This window comes from Chelonus insularis, unplaced genomic scaffold (genome assembly GCF_013357705.1).
Source record: "Chelonus insularis isolate UGA/USDA-ARS -01 unplaced genomic scaffold, ASM1335770v1 contig_321_pilon, whole genome shotgun sequence".
Taxonomy (NCBI): Eukaryota; Metazoa; Arthropoda; class Insecta; order Hymenoptera; family Braconidae; genus Chelonus; species Chelonus insularis.
The window spans coordinates 237,930-253,653 of NW_023276492.1; the positions used below are offsets into that span (position 1 = coordinate 237,930).

The following is a 15,724-nucleotide window of genomic DNA, read 5'->3' on the forward strand; positions in this document are numbered from 1 at the left end:
GTGTATTAGAGATAAATAGAAATAAAATTATAAAATGTATTCAATTAATTCAATTATAAATAATATGCGAAATATGCAATCAGTATAATGATAAAACATTTCGACAATGATTCGTAAAAATGGGTTTGATCTTTTCTTTTTGAACATCGAACATACTGACATCACGATTATAGTTACAAATAAATTACGCCTCTAGTTGATTCATATTCTTAATCACATTTAAACAGCAATCAGAATTAAGTGATTTTTATTTCAAATGCTTATAGCTATTTTTTTCTCTTTGTCCGCAGAAATAATGATATTATCGTTTTTTTTTGCATTTGAAATATATAAAAATGTATGAATTCATGGAAAGCTGTGAAATGGGTGATTTTCTATTTGAATATTATCGAAGTTCATCATCGAAGATCATTCTGTTGAAAAAGGAAACCATAGACATGATCGAACTTTGGCACAATCGCATATTTTTCTTGATATAAAATCTTTTTGTCCGAACTATTATACTTAAAAATAATATCGTATATTTCCATTTTATTTTTACTTGATGTCATTATTAATAATTATTGTTTCATTATAAACAATTGAGCGTAAACTGTTTAATTCATGGATTGTTGTGCGGTGGTATGTTCTCAAAACTAGGTACATAATTTTCTTTTTATCAAAAAATCTTAAAAAATGTCCTAGAAATAAAAAAATGCGGCGATATGTTATATATGTGAGCGTGATCTTTTAACACAATTCTTTTTCTTTTATTTCGTGACTTAAAAACTAATCATCCGATTTCTTATCATTGGTGTGGTTCAATTAACTACATAATTTTGTTATATACATTCAATAATTATAAAATAAGGAATTAATAACAATAAAAAAAATTTGAAGACAATATTTAAATTTTGCAATCAATTATCTGATCTCTTTGCTGACAGTCTTACAGCTTTGGCAATTTATTTTGGACCACAGATCAACATAAAAAATATTGTCTTGTACAATATATGCGAAACAGTAGAGAAACACATTTATATAATTATTATACTGAATAATCAATTAAAAGAAAAAAATATTACTATCAAGCATTCTAATCACTATATGGTCCTAAAACCAGTCTTCAGTGTCGAATGTCACGATAATATTCATTGTAAATATCTCTACTCTGATATTTGGCATTTATGTTCTTTTCATTTAATATATTAGAACACTTTGAACATAATTTTATCGAACTTATTGGACTCACTTTATATTATAAATCTTATAGTATTAAAATATTACATGATGAAGCTTAAATCACAGTGACTCGTGAAAAAACAAATAAAAGTTTTCGTGAAAAATAATAATGATAAATGAAAAGTCTATAAAATATTTGTAAATTTGTCAATATGCAAAGCGACGTGCTAATTAAATCCTAATTAATAAACTAAAACAGCTGCTCTTTGGTGCAGGTTGGATAATCGATACATATTTTCGAAAATATAACTGATAATAACGTTTCTTTTAATACTATTCAAAAATACTAAAACAAATAACTTTGACAAATATCGTTGAGTAATTGTACATAAATAATAAATTTTTACAATTTCTATGCCAATACTGAAATTTATGATAATAATATATTAATAAGTTTGTTAAAGCAAATAATAAATTATAAAAAAGGAAATATAAAAATTACTAAGATTTTCATTATACTCTCTGTGCAAATAAACGGCAAAAATTAATCAGTTGTGACAGTGAAAATGATTAAAACATTCTCCTAATACTTAATTCTAGGATAAAACAATTTTATAAATATATTATTGTATCAATGATGTCAACTATCTCTTATGCATCCGCTAATCGAATAGTATTTTTTTCGAAGAGCATAAATAACGTTTCCACTCGCTTCTTGTAATATATGTATATAAAAAACTTTATATACAAAGCGAAAAAATGTAGTAAATAATTATGAAAATTATACTGTCATTATTTTTAAATTAGAAACGAGTTTTTTTTTTTTTTTATTTCAGAAGTTTGTCAAATCATGTAGATAATTAATGACAGTATAAGATCAAATTAATAAATGCAGTTGGAATGGTACAGTTGATAAAATTAAAAAATCTTGTTTTAAATGATTAGATGCCAGTATTAAAAGTACCTTTATCAGTACACATCATTAACATCATTCAGTAGTGAAATAAAAACATCAAATTTGTATGTGGCAAAGATTAGTTCAAAATTTGTGGAAAACTTATTCATTGTATTACCTTGTTTTCGAAAAAGTATTATGATTTTTTGTCTAGTAACATATAAATATTCGAAAAATGGAATGAGCATGATGTCTGCCTATTCCACACCCTGTATGAAAGATTTACATCCTATCCATGCATCTTTTTCGAGTTATAAAGATGTATCAATAGGTAGTCTAATCACGCGAACGTCGAAGATTATTTAACTAAACATTACTAACCACGCATACAATTAAAATTTTTTTTAACACACAAAAAGTGTATCGATTGACAGATACTAAAATCGTTCAATAAACTAATCAAGCATTCAAGTATAAAAAATTTTCACAAGTTTCCAATTTAATAACACATTCAATTTTTGGAGGGCATTAAAGCAGATACGTGTACGTATTTTTTTTACGTATGACGTTCTTCGTTCATAAAATAAGTTTAATAATTTCGCTTAAAACATATTCCAGCAGCTTATTATTATTAAAAACAAAAACTGCTTTAATGTTTGTTTCATATTCTTGGTTTATATGTTAATGTAACATGAAATGTTTGAACATCCATTTCTGTACAGTCTTGAGGTCCAATTGAAATATCAGTCGTTTTCTCAGTTAAACATTCTCTTGAGTGTATTTCATCATTAAGCAATTCATCACTCTTATTTTTCATAATCTTCTCTGCTGGTTGTTCAAGCGAAACTCTTTTCATTTTCATTATCTCTACAGATCGTGATTTACAAGCATCAACTGATGCTCGAGTCTTCGTTCCATTCTCTTTATTACGTCGTGAGGAACTTCGATGAAGTCGAGATTTCTCTCTCGAAGCAGTTCTCCGTAAACTTGGACGTTTCACTGACTCTGCGCTTGCACTCAAACCAGTTGCTAATAAAGAAATAGAATAAATTAACACTTTCATCAGTATCAAGAACTTCACGTCGAGTTATATTAGTTTTGACATTCATTTTGTTAATTAGACTGTGTTAATTTAATGAAGCAATAATTGATTAGTCAACAAAGAAACAAAAGTTTTGTTAGGGTTGACTAAATACTTACCAATGTTACCGGAAGAAGATCGATTAGATCCTCTTAGAATATGTATGGCTGTGGGATCACTATCAGTGCCAATAAGTCTTTCTCCAACAGGCGTTAAAAACCATTCAGACCTCGTACGCATACGAGCAGTTTGCCTTTCATGCACCTGAACCGAGAGAAAACGGTAGAATTATCTTAACAGAATACATTGAGATCATTCAGGATGTTTACATTTATAATTAGTAATTAATTACGTGTATATGAGTGCAGAAAAATAAATTTATTATGTACACGTGATGGTGAAACGCATGTTAAAAATCTACATTACTAATATGAGTACATTAATAACAAAAATAATGAAACAGGAAACTAAACAAAGATTAAATTAATCAATAATTTACTTTCTAATTGGAAAAATATTATAAAAGTGTTAAATATATGTTTTGATCATGCATCTGAATACAAATGAAGTGCTTATTATAAATAAATAATACAATTAAATAGTAAAAAATTATTAATACCGACATCAACATCAATGATTGTAATATAACACAATGTCAAGAGTATTTAATTGACAAAAATGCAGTCTTTGTTTATGTAATCCTATCGTAGGTCTTTGATATCAATACTGTTTTACGATAGAATGGCTCAAATAACAATTATCAATAATAAATGCAATGTTATCAATTTCTCGCAATTCTCATGATGATATTCAATTCTTCTGATTGTATATTAATTAATTAATATAAGTAGCGATTGTAAGTCTTCTTTATAACAATGATGTCTTTTGTTTGTCGAAAGTGCTATTGATCGATAAGGCTCTTGTTAAGCTTCTCCAATGCCTACCTGTGGCAAATAAGTAAGGCTTTTCGTACTCTCAGCATATCTATTCACAGCTCGCAATTCATCTAACGTCATTGCTGCATGGCGAGATTGATGACTACCATTGCTTGATGATCGGCTTGATGCCTAAATGAATTAAATCTCATAATAGTTTTTTGTCTGATGAAAACTTCCACGAATCATTTTTCAATTTAACATTTAACTACAGACTGACTTAGTGTTAATTGAAATAATTTGTTGAATAAGTTAATCAATTACCCTTTTTTCAAAATTAAGTTATTCAATTACTTTTTAAAGTGGTTAAAAAGTATATTTTCAGAGAATTACTTACATGAAATAGTCCATTTTCTTCTAAACTAACGGATAGCCGAGTATAACTCTCAAGTAAAGTATTCTCTGGAATCATTCCTAATGATGACGTAAGATCTAAAGACTCTGGCATGTGGATTAAAGCTGGTGTTGATTGGGATTCTTCTTGATGTGACATAGCTAAAGAAAAAAAAAATAATTGAATACAATGACCACTATTTATACATTAATAATCAATAGTCAATGTTTAATAAATAAAACACTAACATTCCAAGTTAAGTTTCAATCCCCATCGTTCGCATTCATATTGCATCCACGTTTTTTCCGCTTCAAGAGACAATTGTCCTAAAGATTAGCAAATGATCATGATTAAAATTAATAATTAGTTTATTAAAACAATTAGATACTTTTAATTCAAGACAAAATACAGTTAAAATAAAAGATAAACTTACTTGATACTACGCTGTCGGGAGGATATCTGAAACTGAATATCCAGTCTTCTTCTACTTTCAATATTCTCCCAGTTATTCTGGCATAAAATTCGTAATTCTCACGACCAAAAAGATTTGAAACTCCAAAATTGTCAATCATAAATTTCATTACGCGTGTAGCTACCTGAATTGAATAACAATTAAAAGATTAGTCAATTATTTGAAACCAATTCATAGTACTTGCAATGTTATAATACATTTTAATTCAGATGAAATGTTGACATTATTAAGTTTACTAAAAGCTATTTTATTCAAGCCACATGCATTATTTATTTAGTTACGAACTTATTTACTACTTATGCATTAACAATTTTTTTTTTATACAATTCAATGTGTAGAATTTTGAATAATTCAAACTTACTGAAACCTCCGCCTGGTGATAAGAAAGCAAATTTAACAAATGAAAAGATGATCTTAAATGATCACAGTAAAGCCCATGAAATTATCAAGCTCATGCACTTCTTATTAATTAAGTTTTTATTTCAGTGTTATTAAGGGTATATTTACAAAAGATGTACATAGATATTTTATTCCTTAAATTTTTCTAAGGGGAACTATTTCAATATCTATCTTCCTAGTTAATAAATATTATCTAATTATTCTTTATAAAAACTCAATATTTAAATGCGTAAAAGAGTGATTCGATGCCTTGACTAAGACTAGCACTAGGTGAAATTTTTGAAAACTATTTAAATAAAGAATTAGAAATTACCTTGAATCTGAGTACATCTTCCATTTTTGCAGTTTTACCATCACTTACGCAGCTTTGAAAAAATGAAGGTGCGACTGATACTCCAAGAGCTTCACTAGACATTCCTGTATGAGCTCTTTCACTGTTTACAGCTACTACCCTGAAGGTTCCAAAGAGAAGTACAAGTAGACGTTGTGTATATACTGGTAATGATGTTATTAATCTACAAAAAACAATAACAAATAATCTTATTATGATTGTAAATCACATTTATTATTATAATAAGTAATTATTTTCACTAATCTATTCATATGAAACAATCTATTTTCAACTATCTCCTTTATTACCTGACTATTATATTCTTTAATTAGAAATAATTGATTCAGGCGTGTGAGAAAATACGATCTTATTGAAACTTATTAGCTAGTAAATGAAATAATACAATTTATATATTTTTTAAATTGAAAATATTAAAATTAAAAATAAATAACATTGTTGAAAATAGATCATTTGACGTTATTGTATACAAAAATGATAAATTTTATTTTAGCAATAAGTGCTCGGTCTTGAATTTATTAATAAATTCTCAACGATAAAAATAAAATTTACTTATGAATCTGGTCCCTCTGTTGTTCCATACTATCAAGTTGAATAACTGTAAACAATTGTTGTTCTCCTTCCCGCCCGAAAACTCCACCAGGTATTTTTCTCAAAAATTTTTTCAACACACTAGCTATTGTATAAACGCTAAAATTGTCCATATTGACTAATCGTCCTGTTTGTAAGAAATGGATAAGTTTCTTCATGTTACCCTGATGCCCTGGTGCTCTGAACACATCTTTTCTTAGGGGTGCTTCTTTGTTCAGCTTCAAAATGAGAACCTGAATTATACAATACACAATGAATATCTCACAATAAAGGAAAGAAGTTATTAATTATTAATAAATATTTTTATGATTTATTAATAATATTTTTCAGATTTTTTTGAAAGATCAAAAATCAATCAACAAAAAGGAATATTTTTAAGTGAAACTTACTAACAACGGACCAGGAATATCATTTTTACATACTTCATCGAGTGGTATACCAAATTTAACTCTGTAACAAATTTTTAATTAGATAAATAAAACAATTCCATAAATCCTTCAATAAAATTAAAGGAAAATGCAATCAAGAAATGTTAAGTGAAAAAATTTATTTTGGAGTAGATCACAACAAATTATACTCGTGTGAACAATTGAAACAATTAAAACAATATATCATAAAAATAATTGTCATCAAAAGATATAAGATGCTAGGAAATGTAGACTTTTACTTTTCGAGTCTTCTAGGATATGGAGGTACCGACGAAGGATGTCCACAGCTGGTGACAACGTTGCCAAGGGTCGCAGCCCGCCGATGCATTCTTTCAGTCCAACTACTCATCATTTCAACTGGATGTATAATTTAAAAATCATGCAGGCATTATTCTGTTTTATTTTTCAAGGGAATAAACGATGCTTTATGGTTCTCTCTAAGTTGTTCTACAAGTGTATCATCGTTGACATGCTTAGGCGTGATCCGGGAGTGTGTCACTCGAAGAAATGGTGTCTAAACTTGACGACACGAGGATCATTTGACAAATCAATTACACCAGCAAACATGGAGCTAACCTAACATTCACTATCAACACTTAAAACATTCTTCCAATTGGTTTCCACTCGATGATACCGATAACTATTTGAAATATTTAGCTGCGCTACCACATTTTTAATCAACACATCGTTTTTCCCTTCTTCAATCATCAGATTCGTTAACTAGACTACTCGCGGGCGCAGTAAAGCATTCCTATGGTCACTAACCAATACCAACCACACCTTAGACCACCACTCCGCAGCTCTTCATATTTTATTTTCCAAAAAATCAATATGGCCCCGACAACGACGCTTCGCGAGTCTCAATCGGATGTTAAAACCCGATTGCTCCTTTTTATTATTCCTTTTTTGAAGGATCATGAGCTTGAAGATGGTTTGCAAGGCCGATTTATTGTCCACCCACACACAATTCGTTTCATATACCTAGTCCGTAACATACTTTTGTTCTTTTTTCAGGTTCCTTCACTTAGCAAATTCGTATAAAAAACCAATCAAAACGGTTATTCATCAAATGACACCTTTACTTTTTTTTTACATCATCGCTTGTCAGTAAAGTAAATTGCTTGATTAACAACTTAGTTTACATAGCAGTTCCAAATTAATCCGCAGGAAAATAGATAGCGCTGTAATCAGCAAAATGGTGAAAAGAGATAGAACTCTAAAAAGAGATGGAAATAATTCATGAGCAACGGACACACACCGGCAGATTGTGCACAGCTTTCCGAGGATATAGTACTGATCGTGCGTCGTACATATATACAACGTTATTTAACACCGGTTAAAGACCAGTGAAACTACAAAGCAATAGTATTCTCAATTTAGAAATCCCCAGCGAAAATAACGTAATTCACCTGCGTAATTTGAACTCAATAAGTGATAAAGGAAGGGTGGGTTCAACTTCGCGCCCAATAGTGTTTCAAGTTTTACACGATGTATAGACAGGGGTAGAAGAGACGCTCGAGGAAGGTGTCAAGGAAGGTGGGACATGTTACCCAGACGAGGCTGAAAGACTCTCGGCGAGGTGAGCCTGACGTGTAGTCAAGAGCTAACAAGTGAAGTGGAGTTTAGCGGAAGAAGAAAGGAGGAAAAGGACGAAGGGCATATTGTACACGCCCGGCTGTCATAAACGAGATCCCAACGAAGACGCCATGTTACGGAGTCGTTTGCCGATGGCGAGTACTCTAGTGCTTTTATTTGTCTACTCCATCATCAAAACTATCTCCACTGAGGAGTTGAATAATACTAGTAAGTTTTTCTTTTTTTTTTAAATAATTCGGTATCCATAAAGTTCAATGTAATAATTTTTGATCACAATGTAGTTATCATCAAGAAAACGTTTGTTCTTTTGGAGCATTTATTTGTTTGTAGTGTGATAGAAATTTTTTTGTTCTATTTCTTTTACATTTATTCATTGTATGAAATCAATCTAGTCTTGTTTTTTATCGATGTAAAAATAATTAAGCCCATGCACATCGCAGCAACAAGATAAGATGATTTATAATGAAGTTGATGTTGGTCTTGGTGATTCAGTGATAGAAACTGCTATTTGTATTCTTTACAGCTACAGAAACAACAGACACATCAAGTACACAATATTTTCTACCTCGTGCTACTCTGGAGATTGATTCCTCTCAACAAATTGATGAAATAGAAGCTGGTAGTACACCTTCTTTTATATGTAGGCTCAGTGAGCCTGGCCAAATTCTGTGGACTCGAAATGACAAAAATGTCACAACTGTTGTTGAATCAGAATATAAAGTAAGACTGGATTTAAAACAAGTCAGCAGGGATGACATGGGAAATTATACGTGTAAAGCTAAAACTAATGGAGGGGAATATCTTGAAAAAAAGATTAATATTAGGGTAATAGGTGAGTTTAAAATTTTTTTTAATAAATAAAGTATCTAAAGTTAATATTAAATATCAATAAAAATAATTTCACGTGCTCAATACAACTTTGACTTAACACAAAAGTTATTTATATGTACGATTTCATCACATTGAATGTGATTTTAAGATAGAGTTACTGCAGTTCAAAAACAATACGAATGAACTCATATTTTTTTTTTTTGGTTTAATAGGTTAAATTATTCAATTAATTTTAATTTTATTTACAGAACCGGGAAGAGTAGAGCCAACAAAGGATGTTTGGGCGAATACAACATCGCCTGCTATTTTATCATGCCATATTCATGGATTTCCTCTAAGTAATTTTAGTTGGGTAAAAGGAAATAATTTTGAAAGTGCGGAGGATTTAAAAGAACGATCACAAGTCTCAAAAGTGAATGAAACTTACTATATTTTGACATTAAATTTTTCTCGGGTCTATAGAAATGATAACGGAACGTATTCGTGCTTAGCATACGATTATAACAGGCTAGTGAGTGGTTTAAGAAATTTGTTTGTCGTGGATGTTCCTCAAGTAAACATCGATTTTATGAAAGCTGTAGGCGCTGATAAAATTTATTTGAATTGGACTGTAAATAATGGCAATATGCCTATTGATGTTTATGAAATTAAATTCAGAAAAAACGGAAGTGATTGGCAGTATCATAGTGAAGTGATCAACGGAAGTAATACAGATTATGTTTTGAAAGGTTTAGAAAAGTCAACTGCTTATCAAATAGGCTTAGTTGCGACGAATAAAATTGGTAAATCCCAAGTCCACATTGATCCACGACTGATAACAACTCTTGAAGAAGATCCTATCTTTGTGCCAACCAGCATAGTTAAAGGTATAACTGGCGGTTCAATAACCCTAGGCTGGACTCTACCTCCACCACATCTCAAAGATCATGTGCATTTTTATAAACTGATGGTCATCCTCGGGAACGAAAAAAAAGAAACTGTGCATCATCCTCAAACTGGATATAAAGAATATGTCTTTACTGATCTTAAACCGGCTACGACCTATCAATTCAAAATCGCCGCATGCAGTTATTTTACAGAACAGTGCGGTAATTGGAGTGATGTAGTTAATGGTACAACTATGGATGGAATTAGTGGTCCACCGCAAAACTTTACTGTTTCATGTAATTATGATGAAATTAGTAGAACTAATTTCGTATCAGTTTCCTGGGAACCTCCTATTGTACACAACGGTGTGATAATGCATTATCAGTTGGAACTTTCAGGCATTTCTAGGTATCGTAATGATCGTGCAAAAATTTATGTTGATAAATTTGGACCTCTGAGTCATAATAGTAAAGAAAAAGATAGAAGCTTTGAATTTAAACGACTTCCACCAAATACCAATTATACCGTCAAAATTTATGGTGTCACTAGAGTTAAAGCACCAGGTAAAGAAGTAGTTGGAAATTGCACAATGCCTGGTACGGTTCCAGATAGAGAGAGTTTAAATATGCGGAATTGGCGGAAAATTGAGCACGAGGGAAGACATCTTTTCAAGCTCTACCTGCCACGAATATCTGAGAGAAATGGCCCAATTTGTTGCTACAGAGTATTTTTGGTAAAACTAGCACCGCATAAAACTTCAGGAGATCTTCCCTCACCGGATGAACTAGATGTTCATTCTTATCATTATGCTCACGCATCACCAGCTGGTGGGGCTTATTTAGCAGAGCTTTTTGATAGTGATCACTTGTTATCTGAAGTTTTTCTTGGTGATGGTTATACAAATTTTAATGGTAGTTCTGCTTGTGATCAATGTATTGGTTTACGTCCTAAACCTTCACCAACGCTTCACCTTATGCCTGATGTGCCAACTACTATAAATACTACCAGTACGCCCACTTCTACAATGCAAACAACTGTATCTGTAACTACACCGCCTAGTGCTCAGCCAACAAGCACCAATCCTAGCGTAGAAATAACGAGCTTTAGTCAATTGGAAAGTTTAACCACGACTCGAGCTACTAGACGTAAACGAGATAATTCTATGAGTGACACTATGATTATCGAGAGCCCTCCAAAGTCTGGACAATATCCTCCTGCTGATGGATTCCTTGATGAAAATTCAAATTATACGGCATTCATCGAAGTCATGGGTGGGTACATATAGTATTTTTTATTAGTATTACGATGATCTATATCGTTATATTTACCAAAATAATTTGCAAAAATTTTTTAAATTTTTTAATTCACTACAACTATTATTATTTCGTTACTAATCTACTTTTCGTCATATCTTCACCGACAAACAGAGTGCTCACCGTTCTGATTCTCGAAAGGTATGTATTTATTCTGCGTAGAAAGACAACAATTTATTTGTGTGCAAACGCAAATGAGTGTTGTTTATCTTTTCGAGAGGAAGAACGTCACTGTTATAACCTTAAAATTAAGAATCAATCTTAAATTTTCGTGACGGTATGACAAAATTTAGTGTTTTTATCAAAATATGACATTTTAACCCGCGTGTTTATTTGATTCTATGATGAGTCATTTTTTTTTTATTTTTAGATGATTGCAAAATTATTTCTGCTATACAGTAGAACCTCGAACTTTCTTACTCTCTATCTGTAGCGAAATAGTCGATTTTGATGATGTGATAATCTTTTGCGAAATTTTTTAAATATGAAGAACAGTTCGAGATTCTATTAGAAATATATTTTTTAAATTTTATAATTAATAAATATGATCAACAATATTATTTTTGTCTATGGAATAGTCTACGGAAATCAAGAAAGGCAGGCATTACCAGCTTATAGTGGTTATTTAAATACTTTATTTGGTGGTTTTGAACCTCGAGCAATAGCAACAGAACAAGTGGGAACATTAGGAATGATACTTCAAATCTCAGTGGCTTTAATTCTCATCATTTTAATACTGTTAATTGCACTATGTATTCTTCATAGATATACAAAACGTGCAGAACAAAATGGTGAGGAACACATCATCTTAAGGAACAGCACGAGGTGAGTAATCGAGAGTCTCGAGCTTGTTTAACGAAGTCAATAAGCCAAAAGAAAAAAGAATACTCATCGACAGGTTTTCTAATGGATGCCCCTTTTTGGTAGGCATCTCTGTAGGACTATAAGAAGAAGACGCCAACTTGTTGCAGATAGTCCGCCGGATATGCCACCGATCGCTAAGAATGATTTGCTTCAAGCTTATGTAGAACGCCATCGTGATTCTGACTACGGTTTTCAACATGAGTTTGAGCTTTTACCGGACAGGTTTGCTGACAGGACAACACGAGCATCTGAAGCTCGGGAGAATCTTTACAAAAATCGTTACCCTGATATCAAGTGCTACGATCAGACACGTGTACGTCTCTCACAGATGGATGGGATTGCTGGCTCAGATTATATCAATGCAAACTTTGTACTGGGATACAAGGAACGAAAAAAGTTTATTTGTGCTCAAGGTCCGATGGATAATACAGTTTGTGATTACTGGAGAATGATTTGGGAGCAACATTTAGAGCTAGTGTTGATGTTAACGAATCTTGAAGAATATTCTAAGACAAAATGTGCAAAATATTGGCCTGATAAAGATGAGTCAAAAATTTTTGGAGATATTACAGTTGATCATGTAAGACAAAGAGCATTTTCTGACTATATTATAAGAGAATTGAAAATGACGAAAATAGGAGAAAGAGATACTAGGACAATTATTCAATATCATTTCTTAGTTTGGAAAGATTTTATGGCTCCAGAACATCCTCACGCTATTTTACGGTTTATAAAGCGAGTGAATGAAGCATACTCTCTTGAAAAAGGTCCCATTCTTGTTCATTGTAGTGCAGGAGTAGGAAGAAGTGGTACACTTGTTGCTCTAGATTCTCTTCTTCAGCAACTTGCGGAAGAGGGGCAAGTGTCTATCTTCAATACTGTTTGTGATCTTCGACATCAGCGTAATTTCTTAGTACAGTCTTTGAAGCAATACATATTCATTTATCGGTCGTTAATGGAAATGGCAACGTATGGAGATACGGAGATTCCAATATATCAACTCAAGACTCAAGTAGAGAAATTGAGACAAAGAGATAATGGAAAAGAAAAATTCCGAATGGAAGAAGAATATGACGTGAGTTATTTTATTATTATTTTTTACTCTCAATAATTTATTAAACTTTTATCAAATTTTGAATAAAATTTTATTTTCAGGGACTTGTATTAAATTCACAAAAGATAAGTTCCGTTTTAGAAGAACGTAAATCATTTTCCGTAGGAGGTGGCGAAGAAAATCGGATTAAGAATAGAAGTGAATCGATAATACCGTATGATCGTAACCGTGTTATTCTCACTCCTATTCCAGGAAGAGAACATTCAACGTATATTAACGCGTCGTTCATTGAAGGATATGATAATTCTGAGTCATTTATCATTACGCAAGATCCTCTAGATACAACGATCGCAGATTTTTGGCGAATGATTTCTGAGCAGTGTATTTCTACTATTGTTATGCTTTCAGATGTAAGTTTAATTATTACTTCAACACCTTTCAATACTAATCCATAGCTTTATTGTATATATCAATGATTAATTAATTTTGTAGCTATCTGAAGGACCTCGTAAATGTCCACGATATTGGCCGGAAGATGAAGTGGCTTACGAACACATTAGAGTGAGATATATTCAAAGCGAAAGCTGTCCTTATTACACACGTCGAGAGCTGTGTGTCGAAAACACAAAAACTGATGAAACTGCAGTTGTAACACAGTATCAATATCATGGTTGGCCCACGGTGGAGGGTGAAGTACCGGAAGTGACGCGAGGACTCATTGAGCTTGTTGATCAGACGCTTTCTAATGATGTAGAATCGACGGTTCCCATTGTTGTGCATTGCAGCTTTGGTTCTGATAGAAGTTCAATGTTTGTTGCTCTTAGTATTCTTGTTCAACAATTGAGAACTGAAAAAAGAGTTGATATTTTCACAACGACGAAAAAACTCAGGTCCCAAAGACATGGAATGATTAGCAGTTTTGTGAGTTTTTTTTTTTAATTTTAATGAATTGAAATTTTTCCTAAGCCGTTAATTATCTAGTTAATTAAATAAAAAAATTATTTCTTCTTTACAGGCGCAGTATGAGTTTCTTCATAGGGCTATAATAAATTATGCAGATTTACACAACCTCACTGATGATGAACCAGAGTCTTAATAAAAATTCAACGGCATCATTAATTCATGTCTCGGAAGACTGACAACTACATTTTTATTGAGTAAGTCATTGTTGGATTTACCTAGAATGAATTTTGTCAAAGTTAAAAAACTGAGTGTATCAATTGAAATAGCCAAAGAAACATTGGCTTTACTCATGTATACATGCAAGTCGAGTGTTGCGGTTATCGCATCAGTTTATATACAATTGCACGTAGAATAAATTGGCTACGAACTGTATCCTGTAACACACGCGTGTAAAATGAATTGCAGGAAAATATTAAAACTTTTTTTATTGGTAAATAATGAGAATGACATCATTCTAATGGATATGATTAACAAAAATGAAAAATATCAGCTAAATTTAAGTTGCAGTGTTCTCTTGCTCGCTACAGTGAATGGTGTGGAAATAATGAATGAATGTTGGTGTGTTTGTAAAATTTATATATGAGAAGTTAAATGAGGGATGGGAATAATTATAAAAAATGCTTTGGCAATATTGTAGCGCAAATTTTTATAAGTAGAGCCTCTGATCGTATTATTCATGTGCCGTAAATATTATTGACTCGGTTATCAATCAACCGTTAATATGAATCTCGCCATAGTTAAACATTTCATTATAAATTGTAAATAGTATACATACAAAAATATACATTTAAAGATGAATCTTGTGGCTGCGTTATACAATACATAAATATTTAAAAATTATACATATGTGTGGTCACATGAGAGTATGAAACACGCGTGCGTGCGATGAATCACTCATTAATGTAATTTTTTTTCATCAGAAAATTTTAAGAAAAGTAAAAATAATGGGGAAAGACTGATAGTGTGAAGTGGATTCGCTTTATTGTCGGGTTTAAGTCACACAGCCATTTTTTACAGAGTCTCCTCCCGTGAGCATTTTTCGAAAGCTCGATCTAAGCACAAAGAAGAGGACTTTATTTTCTCTACCTAATCATTAGGAAATGGTCACATTTTTTCTGACCAAAGGAAACAAGTTTAAATTTATAATAAATCATGGACACGTGATTGTATTTATAATTAAATTCTTAGATTTTGCGCTAACACTTTTCATTCTTATTATAGTATATATACGTCATCTATTTCCTTTGTTTGCTATTTAATTTTCTAGTCAATTTTCCAGCACACGTGCTGAATTATGATTTTTTAGGAGAAAAACAAACATACGATCTTTTTAAGTAATTATTAAAAATATTGTTTTTTTCCATAAATATTTTCATAAAAAATATATTTTTAATAATTTAATTCGCGTAATCTATGTAAAATAATTTGTTAGATAAAATAGATTTAGCTGGAAAAATTATTTTTTCATTCCATTAAATTAGTTCATGCGTGTCTTCACGCAACAATTCTCGTGTCCTCCCCCATGATTTTATATCTATCATACAATAATTAATATAATTAGTAAAATGTTTAAATCTTGTCTTGAATACGA

The 15,724-nt window shown here is 31.4% G+C and overlaps 2 protein-coding genes across 3 annotated transcripts; one reads left to right on the forward strand and one right to left on the reverse strand.

Moving 5' to 3' along the window:
- Positions 1–703: 703 nt before the first annotated feature.
- On the reverse strand, positions 704–7,695 carry RhoGAP71E (Rho GTPase activating protein at 71E). Its single transcript, XM_035081172.1, has 10 exons — positions 6,885–7,695; positions 6,607–6,667; positions 6,179–6,450; positions 5,591–5,792; positions 4,840–5,002; positions 4,655–4,732; positions 4,410–4,567; positions 4,082–4,204; positions 3,257–3,401; positions 704–3,085 (listed from the first exon to the last, which is right to left on the reverse strand). The coding sequence occupies exons 1-10, from the start codon at positions 6,995–6,997 to the stop codon at positions 2,718–2,720; spliced, it is 1,683 nt and encodes a 560-aa protein (XP_034937063.1). The 5' UTR covers positions 6,998–7,695; the 3' UTR covers positions 704–2,717.
- A 226-nt stretch (positions 7,696–7,921) lies between these two features.
- On the forward strand, positions 7,922–15,094 carry Ptp69D (Protein tyrosine phosphatase 69D). 2 transcript variants are annotated; one of them, XM_035081126.1, is made up of 8 exons: positions 7,922–8,448; positions 8,765–9,073; positions 9,321–11,210; positions 11,831–12,077; positions 12,192–13,191; positions 13,272–13,580; positions 13,663–14,091; positions 14,186–15,094. In XM_035081126.1, the coding sequence occupies exons 1-8, from the start codon at positions 8,352–8,354 to the stop codon at positions 14,264–14,266; spliced, it is 4,362 nt and encodes a 1,453-aa protein (XP_034937017.1). In that variant the 5' UTR covers positions 7,922–8,351; the 3' UTR covers positions 14,267–15,094. The 2 variants fall into 2 exon arrangements, with proteins under 2 accessions (XP_034937017.1, XP_034937016.1); XM_035081125.1 differs by having other exon boundaries at positions 8,352–8,448; positions 12,180–13,191.
- The last annotated feature ends 630 nt before the right edge of the window (positions 15,095–15,724 follow it).